This window comes from Aphidius gifuensis, linkage group LG5 (assembly GCF_014905175.1).
Source record: "Aphidius gifuensis isolate YNYX2018 linkage group LG5, ASM1490517v1, whole genome shotgun sequence".
Classification (NCBI taxonomy): Eukaryota; Metazoa; Arthropoda; class Insecta; order Hymenoptera; family Braconidae; genus Aphidius; species Aphidius gifuensis.
This window is the reverse complement of record NC_057792.1, coordinates 5,630,970-5,645,534: the sequence shown is the minus strand read 5'-3', so window position 1 is coordinate 5,645,534 and position 14,565 is coordinate 5,630,970. Positions and strand designations below refer to the sequence as shown.

Below are 14,565 nucleotides of genomic sequence, written 5' to 3'. Positions count from 1 at the left end.
AATAATGTGATACATTTCATATAAACACAGTGTTCCAAATCAGTACTAAAAGGTGCATTTACGTGCTATAGCTGACACAATTTTTTTTCGCAATCTAGAGTGTTCTGGTGTCAATTCCCGATTCTCTTCTATTTCTTCTTCATGCAAAGATGATTCTGTTAGAAGACTTACATTGGAAAGTTGTTTTTCTAGCTCTTGGAGCTGTGCTTCATCCTCAGCGATTTTGTCCAAGAAATCTTTTTTTCTGTAACAGACAAAAAAAAAAAAAACAATTATAAATATCTTACAATTTTGTGTGATCAAGTTTGTATAATATTAAATAACGTAATTCTTACTGGCTTTGTGGATGTTTCACATCATCGGTTATTCCATATTTGATTCTGTGGACTGCTCTTATGTGTCTGCTAAATATATATAAAAATTGCATAAGGTTATTCGATAAATTTTAGTATTTGTGATTGATTTAATTTTTAAATATTTAAATCATTAAAGTTCCCCATTCTTTACAAGTTGATGGATATTTAAAATTAAAAAATAATCAAAGTAATCTTACCAATCTTCTTCAAAAAGTTTTATCACTCGCCCTGGATTTTCCTTTATATCTTTTCTAGTAATTTTGTATCTTTGATAAAAATTTTGTTTATTTTTCTTAGAAGATGAGGGTCCTTCTGAAACTCTATTTAAATTTATTTAATTTGACGTAGATAAGACTACTTATATGTTATAGAATGTCATAAATTTAAGTAATTATTTGGTGTTTTTTTTTAAATACTTAAATAACTGAAGCCCCTTCCCCCCTCTTCTTTACAAGTTAATGAATATTTAGAATTAAAAATAATTTGATTCTTACTTTTGGGTTTCTCTGGCTTCTATCAGTTCTCTAGATTTAGCCAATGCTTTTTCAGAAATGTGAATTACTTCAGACTCCTTCAATATTTTTTCTTCTTTTACTGCAAATCTATTAAAAATTTAATTTGACATTCACGTATATATACAATTATTATAAATTCTAGTATTTGTTGGTGGTTTTTATGAAATTTAACTAAAGCCCCCCAATCCTTTTTAAGTTGATGGATATTTAAAATTAAAAATAATGTTTTTCTTACTGTGCATCTTCAATTTTCAGCATTTTCATTGAATCTTTTACAGCATCATCGAGAGTTTCTTTAATTAATTCTTGTTTTATCATTCCTGAAGATGTGGAGGGTCCTTCTGAAACACTATTGAAGGACTTTCAATTTATTTACATAAATTATATTACTTAATTAGTTATAAAATGTCATAAATTTTACATGTATGAGGTCGTGAAAAATGGCATCAGATTATGTGATAAACGTGATAAATTTAAGTAAATTTTAGTGTTAAAAATCACTAAAGTCCCGTTTAAGTCACGTGTCAATTATTTACCTGCAATTCTAAATTTCTAAACAATTCTAAACTCACGGCAAAAAGTATGAGTTGTCATTCTCTGATATAGATGTAAAGATATAATATATAATAATTCAGTACAATAAAAAAATTTATTGTCAATTCAATTTTAATAAACTTGAAGTAATTTTATACTTACTCATTTGAAGAAGACATGATAAGTTTTTTATGTCTGTTGCAGTCTGCTTTGAAATTTTCTTAGTTTACTCCTCCAACAAAGGTAGCTGAGCGTGAATTCTTGACGTGGTCGAGAGAAAAAATTCTCCTACAACCCATATAACTTTCTATGAGTTGTTGGAGGATTTTTTCGCCCTACCACGTCAAGGATCAACCCCCAGATCAGCAAGAAGCCTAGAGACTAAATTTTAGAAAAGGAATTTTATCATGAAGTATATCGTCCACCTCATTTTTTACTATTTTTAAATCTTGAAGATGTTAGTGATGGTGATGGAGCTGATCGTGAAGACATGTATCCTTAATTTGAAACGAAAAAAATGTGTTGTAAATAGTAACAATTTTATTATCATTATTTTTTTTTTCTGTACTTGATTTTCAATAAAATACATTTTTATTTATTTAATTTTTAATCAATTTAAAAAACAAAAAAATAATAATAATTCAATATCTTCAAAAATATCGTCAAGAGTTAATTTTTATTTTTTATTTTAAATAAAATAGGTAAAGGTAACAAAAAAAAATCCTTTTGTCGTATTATAAATTTTTTTTTTTCCAGACGTTTATTTATTCAAAGCAAGAAAGAAAGAAAATAATGTGATACATTTCAAATAAACATGTTTGTCCAAAGCAGTACTAAATAGTGACTGAATGTAAAGTGAAATTTACCGAAGTTATAATTTAGCCAAGGGAATAAGATCTTTCCTACTCTTCATTAATATTGACCTTATTGAATTCCCAATTTGTAGAGCAGACATCATTTTTTTGGAATATATTGAGTATTCTTCGGGTGTGAGTTCCCTAGTTTTCTCAATGCTTTCTTTATATATATATGCTTCTGCTTGAAGACTTATATTGGGGAAATCTTTTTCTGACTCTTTGAGATGTGCTTTATAACTATTTCTAACAGCTTCATTCTCATTAAATTCGTCCACGAAATCTTTTTTTCTGTAACAGTCAAAAAAAAAAAAACAATTATAAATATCTTACAATTTTGTGTGATCAAGTTTGTATAATATTAAATAACGTAATTCTTACGGGTTTTGTGAATGTTTCACTTCATTAATTTTCCCTTGTTTGATTTTCTCAACTGCACTTTTGTGTTTGCTAAATAAAAATAAAAATTGCATAAGGTTATTCGATAAATTTGAGTATTTGGGATTAATGTTGTTTTAATAACACTTAAATCAGTAAAGTCTTCCATTCTTTACAAGTTAATGGATATTTAAAATTAAAAAATAATCAAAGTAATCTTACCATTCTTCTTCGAAAAGTTTTATTACTCGCCCTGGATTTTCTTTCATATCTTTTTCACTAATATTGTATCTTTTAAGACTTATATTGGGGAATTCTTTTTCCAACTCTTTGAGACGTGCTTCATAATGATTTCTAACAGACAAAAAAAAAAAAAAACAATTATAAATATCTTACATATTTGTGTGATCAAGTTTGTATAATATTAAATAACGTAATTCTTACGGGCTTTGTGGACGTTTCACATCATTGGTTTTTCCTTTTTTGATTTTCTTGACTGCACTTTTGTGTCTGCTAAATATATATAAAAATTGCATAAGGTTATTTGGGATTGATTCTTGTTTTAATACTTAAATCATTAAAGTCTTCTACTCTTTACAAGTTGGTGGATATTTAAAATTAAAAAATAATCAAAGTAATCTTACCCATCTTCTTCGAAAAGATTCATTACTCGCGCTGGATTTTCCTTCATATATTTTACACTAATATTGTATCTTAGAAAAAAATTTTTTTTATTTTTCTTAGGAGATGATGAGGATCCTTCTGAAACTCTATTTAAATTTATTTAATTTGACGTATATATTACTTATATGTATAGAATGTCATAAATTTAAGTAATTATTTGGTGTTTTTTTAAACACTTGAATACCTAAAGTCCCTCCCCCCTTCTTTACAAGTTGATAAATATTTAGAATTAAAAATAATTCGATTCTTACTTTTGGGCATCTTGGTCTTCTATGGATTTTTTATATTCAGCCAATGTTTCTTCAGAAAGGTGATACACTTTAGGTTTCCTCAATTTTCTTTCTTCGCTGACTGCAAATCTATTAAAAAGTCTCTTTAATTTGACATTTATGGAATGCTGCTATTTGTACACACTTTTTAGAGTGAATTTAAGGTTATTTTTATAAAGTTAGGGTATATTTTAGCTACAGTTTGGTGGGTGTGTTGGACCCATATATTTACAACTATTTCATCTCGGGTAATACTATAATATACTAATTTATCGTCAATTCAATTTTAATAAACTTGACATAATTTACACTTACCCCCTTGAAAAAGACATGATAAGTTTTTTATGTCTGTTGCAGTCTGCTTTGAAATTTTCTTAGTTTACTCCTCCAACAAAGGTAGCTGAGAGTAAATTCTTGACGTGGTCGAGAGAAAAATTCTCCTGCAACCCATATAACTTATGGGTTGTTGGGGATTTTTTCGCCCTACCACGTCAAGAATTAACCCACAGATCAGCAAGAAAACTAGAGAGGAAATTTTATCATGAAGTACATAGTCCAGCTCATTTTTTACTATTTTCAAATCTTGAAGATGGTGGTGATGGTGTTGGAGCTGATCGTAAAGATATGTATGCTTAATTTGAAACGAAAAAAATGTGTTGTAAATAGTAACAATTTTATTACTATTATTATTACTTTTTTCCTGTACTTGATTTTCAATAAAATACATTTTAATTTATCTAAATTTTAATCAATTAAAAAAACAAAAAAAAGACAAAACCTTTTGTATTATAAATTTTTTTTTTCTTCAATTTATATAATTTTCAGACGTTTATTTATTCCAAGAAAGAAAGAAAAAAAATAATGTGATACATTTCATTTAAACATGTTTGTCCCAAGCAGTACTAAATGGTGACTGAATTTAGTATGGCAGACATTAATTTTTTTGAAGATGTTTGGTTTTTTCGATGTTTTTTTGATAAATATATAGGCATCTGCTTGGAGACTGATGTTGGAGAATTCTCTCTCGAACTCTTATAAATGTGCTTTATAATATTTTTTAAAAGATTCATCCTCATTGATTTCGTCCAAGAAATCTTTTTCTCTGTAACAGACAAAAAAAAACACAATTATAAATATCTTTTATAATTTTGTGTGATCAAGTTTGTATAATATAATTTGATTCTTACTTTTGGGCTTCTCTGTCTTTTGCAAGTTTTTTAAGTTTAGGCAATGTTTCTTCAGTAAAGCGAGTTAATTTAGGCTCCTTCCATATTTTTTCTCCTATTACTGTAAATCTATTAAAAAATCTCTTTAATTTGACATTCACGTATATATATTATTATAAATTCTAGTATTTGTTGGTGGTTTTTTTTTTAATTCAACAAAAGCCCCCTAATCTTTTTTAAGTTCATGGATATTTAAAATTAAAAATAATGTTTTTCTTACTGAGCATCTTTAATTTTCCGCACTTTCATTGCATCAGGAGTTACTTTAACCAATTCTGGTTTTATCATTTTAGAGGATGTGGACAGTACTTTCTCATATATTGTAGGTTCGTTCTTATTTTCAGCTCTTCGTTTTATCAACTCATCCACTTCAGATTCCATATTGGGAAAGTATTCTTTAACATGTTCGTTCCAAAGTCTCATTACTCGGTCTCGATCATCCACATAATCTTGTGCAGTAATATTTTTACTTGTACGAAAATCTACATATTTTTTCTTCTTAGAAGATGATGAGGATCCTTCTGAAACTCTATTAAATTTTCATTAATTTCACGTATATATTACTACTTGTATTATCGAATATCATAAATTTTGCATTAATGGGATTGAAAAAAATGGCATTAAGTTATGTGATAAATTTAAGTAATTACTTGGTGTTTTTTTTTTGAAACTTAAATAAGTGAAGCCCTCCTCCCTCCTTTACAAGTTGATGAATATTTAGAATTAAAAATAATTTGATTCTTACTTTTGGGCCTCTCTGTGTGCATAAATAATTCCTACTTACATATAAATTTTGGTTCAACTTGTAAATTATCTACAATCATGAAGACTAGAAGACCTCTATCTAAGGTGATCTAGTCATCTAGTCTCCATGTCTATAATTCTAAACAATTCTAAATTCACGGCAACGGGTATGAGTTGTCATTTTCTGATATAGATGTATAGATACAAAATATATATATAATAATTCAGTACAATAAAAAAATTTATTGTCAATTCAATTTTAATAAAGTTGAAGTAATTTATACTTACTTATTTAAATAAGACATGATAAGTTTTTTATGTCTATTGCAGGCTGCTTTAAAAATTTTCTTAGTTTACACCTCCAACAAAGATATCTGAGCGTGAATTCTTGACGTGGTCGAGAGAAAAATTTTCCTGCAACCCATATTACCTTCTATGGGCAACTATGGGTTGTTGGAAAATTTTTTCGCCCTACCACGTCGAGAATTGACCCCCAGATCAGCAAGAAGACTACAGACTAAATTTTAGAGAGGAAATTTTATCATGAAGTACATCGTCCAGCTCATTTTCTACTATTTTCAAATCTTGAATATAGTGCAAAAATAAAAAAAAAATAAAAGCGCAAAACACTACCGACTCTATTATACACCGAATAGAGGCAAAGTTGTACTTATTGCTGCAATTTTTTTTTATATTTACAGTAATTTAAACTTGAAAATCAAAAAAGAAAAAAAAAAAGTAGATAAATTATTCAGTTATCAATGAGTTTGTATTTTCAATTAATTTTTGTAGATTATATTTACATATATGTATTTAAGATATCAAAAAACACTAATATTTACTCTATTTTTTTTTATTTCTTGACTATTAATTTTTTTTTGGTAATTAATTAAATTATTCAGACAATTTTTGTTTGATAATAGAAATTACCGTACTTTAATATATTATAGTATATATACTATACTAAATGAAAGAAAAAAAAAAATTAAAATTTATGAATTAACAAGAAATAATATACATTAAGTATAATGTGAACCAAAAAGTATATGTTAATTAGGCACGGTAGTAATTTCGTTATGGTAGTTGTCGACTATTGTCGTCCTTCTGCAAGAAGTGTTGGAATATGAAGAAATAATTCATGAACGATTTGTTCAATCTATATCACATTATCAATAATTGATCTCAGCGGAATGATTATTATATCTTCCAATGCATGGAAGATATGTATGTTTTTATAGATAACTCATATATCATCCATGCATTGGAAGATATATACTAATCGTTCTGCTAAGATCAATTGTATATCTAAATGAACTGATTATTGCGAGGTTAAATGAGTTTTGTGAAAAAATTCATTAAAAGTAGATGACGATTCAGCTTGTGAAGATGGTGTTTCTGTGAATATAGTAATGATTTTGATAATTGGTTTGTAGTTTTTTATAAGTACAACAATAAAAAATTTTGACTGTAATATTTTTACTTTACATTTTGAATAATTAATACATTTATTAAAACGTCATCGTTTCTCTGTATCAAATATCAATGATTAATTTAAATAATTTAATTTTCAATAAAAAATTTGATATAAATTAATAATAAATAAAAAATTCAGGATAAAATCTCTCCATATTTTCTCCGGACATCTTCTGGATCACTCCGCATTTCAACGTAATTAATATTTTCGGAGATATAAATTTTTTTAATAAAAATATTCACGGAGATATTCATGGAGAAATTGCGCAGGGATTTTTTCCTCCATTGATTTAAACGATTTGAAAATTTTTAAATTGTTTTATTAACAAATTATTATTTTATTATGATGAAGAATGAGTTGTTGATAAAGTATGTTTTTGGAAAGTATCATACTATTGAAATTATTATTTCATTCAATAGATTATTTATGATAAAATTATATTTTAATTGTAATTTTTTTTGTGGAGGTACCGAGAATAGAGCATTTCATATAAACATGTTTGCCCAAAGCAGTACTAAATATAGTATAGCAGACATAATTTTATATTTAATAATTTTTCGGTTGTGAGCTGTCTAGTTTTTTCGATTTTTTCTTTAAAGTCTATATTGGGGAAATCTTTTTCCAACTCTTCGAGTTGTTCTTCATAATGGTTCAAAATTTCTTTTTCTCAAGTCTTTTTTTTGTTTGACCATACATCTATGACATTTTATAATAACTAGTAAATATATATTTAGTGTACTAAATATATATTTACTATTTATTATAAAATGTCATATAAATTTTACATGTATGGGGCTGTGGTAAATTGCATAAGGTTGCAGTTTAATGTTTGGAACTATTATTTCTAGTTCGGTTATATGTTTGTTATAAAACTTCTTCTATTTTTTTCTACAGTGGCTATTGGCATTATCTCGTCTGCTCCAAATATACTGCATATTTTAAATATGCCCTTGTTTAGACTATGCGGTACATTTGGAGTAGACGGGTTGGTGTCAATAGTAACTTTGTTTTTTAATTTTTATTATCAAAGGATAATGAATCATTAATTTTTTTCCCATGATAATAAATAAATCTTTTTAAAATTTTATTTAAAAAAAAAAAAATTCTCCACATGTATAAGATTTATTTTTTATAAATTTAAATATAAAATGCAATTTCTTAAAATTTTCAAATATATAGGCTATATTGAATATTGAAGTGAATTGAATAAAAGTTTAGAAGGCACGTACGTAGTATACACCCCCGGTCAATTTTCAATTTGAATGTACTTTGTGGCACGTTAGGGGTACAAATATAAAGAGTATATAAATTTTCTGAAGGTGGGCTTGTACTGTCTAAAAGACGATACAGATGTTTTTGCTGTTGGAACACATAGATACACATATCGAAATGAAATAAAAAATAAATAAAGAATAATATAAAACGTGTAGTAAAACGAGCGAAAAAAAAAAAAGGAGGTCCAGGATGACTGGTATAAAATGAAGCCACAGAAAGCACCAACGGTGTGCAACCTTGCGGACACCTGCCAATTCAAGATCCATCTTTTTTTTTATTTTTCTTATTATTTTTTTTCATTCTTTTCAATGTTGGAAATAGCTTTTCCGGACAGCGGTTCAACCACGACAAAACGAATCGATTTAAACTTGTGATACAAAAAAATATGTATGAAAGAAAAAAAAAAGAAATTATATAATTTTATTTTTCAAACAATTTAACTAATTTTCATTAAATAATATTGAAAAATTTAACTTTGTTTTTTTAATATTTATTTATTTTGAAGGGACTTGTTTTTTTTTTTTTAATTTAATAAAATTTTTATTGACATTTAAGTCAACATACTGTCAATTGACATTTGAACTTTAATATAAAATAAAATCGATTTTTCACATTTTTTTTTTTTTTCAAAAAGCCATACGTAAAAGTTGTAATTTTTTATTTTTCCACTACGTTCAATTTCAGTCAGTCTCATACTCTTTTTCTAGATTTTTTTTTCCTCAAGCGTATATATATATTTTATTCTTCATATAAAAAGGAAATAAAAATAAAAAAATTGAAAGGCGGTGATGGAAAAATATAATGCACATACAGTATTGATGCAAATCTGTGTCCCCACATTGAAAGCAAAAATAAAGAAATATTTGAAAAATATTTTACATTAAAATATATATACAAGATTCTTAAAATTTATTTTAAAATTTAGCCCAGAACAATTAGCAGGAAAATAAAAGAAAATTCTATTAAAAAAACATGAAAATTTGTCTGTTTTTTTTTTTTTTTTAATAAACTCTCAATTACATAATAAAAAAAAAATCTAGAGAAATTTATTTCTACAAAATAGCATTGAAAAGCCATCAGTAAAAATATGTTTCTCAAAAAAAAAAAAAGCCATTTTTTTATTCATAAAAGTTCAGAGAAAAAAATCATCCACAGGCGGAAATCAAATTTTTTTTCAAATTTCAATTTTCATATGTAAATAATTGATAACTTTTACACATACTCATGAGTCAGAACATAAAAATATATATAATATAAAATTAAAATGTTAACTTTAGTTAAGCAACAAATAAAGTTTTAAAAGTAAAATATTAAATCAGCGTGATTCAATGTTTAACTAGTTAAGTTTGTTGAGGGGGGTAAATAGCGAAAATGGAAATTACGGTTACTGCAGTTAATAAACACGTATATAAGGGTATTTAATGAATACAAATAATACATATATAAAATTGGTAAATGTCACGATTGTATATACAATAATAATTAATGTATACAATAGTTTTAAATTTAAACAAAATACAAAGAAAAAAAAAAAATTTAATTAAAAGACAAACGCTTTATCTAAAAATTCATTTAAACTATATTTTTTAATTTTTTAATAAATATTTATTGTTTATTTAATTAATTATAAATTAAATAATGTTTATGTACAATAGAATTTTTTAAAATTACAAATACCTGATGAAAACTTTGTCATTTATTTGTCAACAAGTTGTGTGTATATGGATTTTTTTTTTTAAACTTTATGTATGCTTAGCAAGTTTTACCAAAGGTGAAATAAACACTTGGTTTTATTGTAATAGTGTAAGAAGAGACTTTGTATGTTTATATATTTGTTGCTCTTTTAAGTTTCATAAATTAAAAGTAACATTTCTCGTGGGATCCAAAGATGCAAGATGCTTTTGTGTCCAACTTGTTCTGTATAAATGTGTACTCTATTTTATATATATATTTTTTTTTCTCTTTATTTAACACTGTATTAAGTTTTATGCTTATACCACTGGGATTACAATTGTTTTTGTCTTATATATGATTATTTGTAGTTATGCTATATTATTTTCAGCTCTTTGGTATTCCAAAAAAGAAAAAAAAAGCTCGCAGTGAATTTATGTTTGAAAAAAAACAAATAAATAAATTGTACGTTTGAAATTGTTGCAAATATATATGTATAAATTTTTTTTTTGGATAATTGTTATTATATAATGATAAAATTCATGGGAAATTATTTTGTCCGCTGGCGTTTACCTTTCGAATTAATTAACAAAACCCCATTCGTATTTTATGCGAGTTGGCACGAGCGCGCGCGCATTTTGATATATAGACCTGTCTCACTTGATAATCGCAACTGTGAATATATATACATATAGAATTGTACTGATAACACAGTCACCCTCTTGTTTCATATGTAAACTTGAAACAAGAATAGACGATGAGTATAATATGAGCTCGAGAATGAGGGTTTTAAACAAACACCGATGCGGCTCAGCTAAAACTTTGCCCGTGGCTGATTAAGCTCTCTTTGCAAGCTTTTTGCAATACATTTTCATATATTTTTTTTTTTTTTTTACTTTATATACTACACTATACGACAAACAAGAATATTCAAAAGAATTTTCAATTAATAATAAATAGATGAATTATTTTTTCAATTGAAAAATAAATAATAATTTAAATATTTTTAAATTTAAAAATCAATTTTTTAAATGTAAATTATGTAAAATTAATTTAAGGAATTTTATAAAAATATAAATAATTATTTTTAATTAATAAGAAAAATTGTTTAATATTGATTTTTTTTTTTTAGTTTAATATACTGAATATTATTAATTGTTGAAAAAAGGGAAAAATTTATTTTTAAATATATATAGTACTTGGTGATTAAGCATAACTTAAAATTTAAATAATAATTAATAAATAAATAAATCGGTAATCACAACACGGTAGTATACACCAAAAGGAATATTTATTATATATGCTTAACTCAAACCCCATTGAATTTTGTTACGCATATATGCAAATATATTTTGAAAAATCGATATAATCCAGAGTTTATTGAAACGTGAATCTGGAATATATATTGTGTGATGTATGTATAATACATATATGAATGCGGAGAGATGAATTTGAATTGCGCGAAATTGTGCGCTTGCTTTTATCCTTTAGATACATGTCGGCATTGAATTGTTACGGAATTGTTGATATATATGAATATATATATATCTGTTTTACTGATATGCGTCGGCAGGTTTGATTCGAAACAGCCGGTCGTTTATTAACTGATCGGGGATAAATATTAATGCAAATAACTCTGAAAGCTTGAACGATGGATATGTATCCCAAAGTCTGATGAATTTCTGTATTTATAAATATGATTAATTTGCAATTTTTTTATTTTACATATAGGTAAATATTATATACAAATTTATAATTATTTTATAATTATATTTATCATGTTAAATGCTTGACTTTTTTACATTTTTTTTTTGTCAATTTTTATTATTGATTTATCAACTTTTAGCTGGATTTTTTAATTTATTAAACTATTGTTTATTCAAAAATAAGAGAAATAATAATTATTTAATTCTCTTTATTTTTTTTTTTTTATTCGTTGTATGAAGGATATTTTTTTTTTAAACAACAAAAGTATTTCATTCAAGAATTCTAATAAAAACTGTATAATCAAAAGACAAATATTTAAAAAATACCTATTTATATTTTTAAAATCCAGTAAAGTATTTCATTCAAGAATTCTAATAAAAACTGTATAATTGATTGATAAAAATCCATGAAAAAAAAAATAAATTTAAATTAGCAAATAAATCCACAAGAAAATTGTCAAATAAAAATAAATTAAAATAAAAAAAGGTATCATGATAAAATGGAATAAGTATTTTCAAGTGGACGATAATTTTTTACAGTAAGAATGGTCAGTAAAAGTGATAGTGAGCTGAATCTTTGACGCAGTATATCTATTAGAAGCCCTTTGGGTAAAATGGTGTTTTCGAAAGAGGTTCTATATCCTCAATGTATGGTATTAGTATATATACATATATATAAGTTGAAGGTATTAAAGTGATGTTATGGATTAGAGGCACGTTCATTGAAGCAAGTAATTCCTTGGATAAATTTATATGTGGACGAAGTAACTTGTGGTTGCACTGTTGGGAGAACTTTTAAAAATGCTGATCAACTTTTATATATTTAATAAATGACCCCATTCATTTGTTGCATATATATAGCCACTTGAATTTTCATTATTTTCAATTATTATATATAATTATATTTTTTATCCTTTATAGCTCATTGATAATTGAACAATTTTTTTTTATTTAATTTACGATAATTCTTTTGATTATTTTATAGGTCAATATGTATACTCAATATACAATATAAATTTTCTATTTTTTTTTATTTAATTTTTTTTTTTTTTTCAATTGCCTTTTGTAGAATATGTCTTTTAGATAAAATCTATATAACTCTTTTGTACAGATAATGTATCTTTAACAAATCTAAATCCCCTTTTTGTTACAGCCAAATAATCAAGAATCAATAACTCATGTGGCCTCGTAATGTTTTTTTATAATTTATTAGAAAATCAATAAAGAGAAATAAAATATATATAAGTTAAGTAAATATTATTAATGAATATAAAAATACAAAATAAAATAATAATTGAAATATTAATCATTTTTTATTATATGAAAAATTATTATATATTTGTTGGCATATTGTAATCATTCACCACGAGTGATTCTTATTATAATCAGTGAAGTGTAATAATTTTACCAAGAACCATCTCGTTTACTGAATAAAATTGAAGGATATTTTTTTATAGATGAAAATTGTGCGCATCCTTGCAAATTAACTTTTTATTTTTTTATAAAATTTTTTTTTGGCCTTTCTCATCATACACGAATTTAATATTTCTTTTTTTACATTTTTTTTTACCTCGTTAATTTTCGTAAAGAGAACAGTTATGTATATACATTGATGATGTAAACACATACAAGGTTGTGAAGGAAAAAAAAAGGGAGAGACAAGAGAAGATTTATTTAAAAAAAAATAAAAGGAAACTCTATAGCAATGACTATCATGTGTAAATATATATAACGGAGTAGAGGTTGATAGATTGCCGATATTACTTGACTTCCATACTAATATTTTTCAAATGAATTATGTAGCTGATGTTGCTTGATTGAGAAGGAAATTACGAGTGCATATATATATTTAATTGGAAAATTTATATATGAAATTCGTGATTGTGAAAAGTTGGCATTTTTTACTTCTTTTTTATTTAAAAATTTTTTTTTTTTTTTCTTGATTAAATACTGGGCATTTTATTAGTAATAAATTTACTTAAATATTTCAAGTGACTTTATAATATTTATTTAATAAAAATATTTTTAATGAATTTTTATTTTATATGAATTTGATCATTTTAAATAAATTAATATTTATTTAATTTTTAAAAATATAAATTAAATAAATTAAATTTTTTATACATTTAATAAATAATAAACATGATAAATATATATTTTTTTTATCATACAAAATTATGTTAATATCATTTCGAAAAATAATAAATATTTAATTAAATTAACAATAGGTATAAATTAAATTATTTCACATACAACATTACAAATTTTATAACACTCATCATATATATGTAATTGAATTAATACATTTCCGTATTTCGGTGCATGTGAATATCAAGAAGTTGACAGTAAATTAATGAATATATATATATCAAAATGTATTACTACACTCCACAAAGATAACGAAATTTTATTTAACGAATATAATAATTTAGCTTTTTAATGTCACAAAAGTGTCAGAATAACGAGTTTAATATTATAACAAGAGTTGTACAATAATATTAAATAAAGAATGACGTATCAAAAAAAAGATGATGATAATGAAAAAAAAAAAAAAAAACTTTAATTTTGTTTTATTCACTTTAGCCGATGGTCGTAAAATGAAAGTTTAATGGAAATGTTGAAAAGTTGGCGCTTATCCGAGCGTCAATGCGTCTAAAAGTTTTTTTTTTTTTAAACCAAATTGAAGATGATTATTTTTAAATGATTCAATACTTTTGGCAATCAATAACACTCGTATGAATATAAAAAAGAAACCAATAATTTATGCATGATTGCCTTTGAATACATTTTTTTTTTTTTTCAATTTTTTTCTGGACAATATATGAAGCTGATATAATAATTAATATATAAAAAAAAAAAATTTTAAACTTGAAGAAAAA

General features: G+C 24.9%; 1 protein-coding gene across 1 annotated transcript; it reads right to left on the bottom strand.

Moving 5' to 3' along the window:
- Nucleotides 1-45: 45 nt before the first annotated feature.
- LOC122856272 lies at nt 46-3,934 on the bottom strand. The gene is made up of 12 exons (XM_044157967.1): nt 3,906-3,934; nt 3,573-3,680; nt 3,282-3,407; nt 3,082-3,150; nt 2,860-2,991; nt 2,641-2,709; nt 2,329-2,550; nt 1,107-1,220; nt 851-880; nt 554-676; nt 336-404; nt 46-244 (listed from the first exon to the last, which is right to left on the bottom strand). The coding sequence occupies exons 1-12, from the start codon at nt 3,920-3,922 to the stop codon at nt 46-48; spliced, it is 1,278 nt and encodes a 425-aa protein (XP_044013902.1). The 5' UTR covers nt 3,923-3,934.
- Between the last annotated feature and the right edge of the window lie 10,631 nt (nt 3,935-14,565).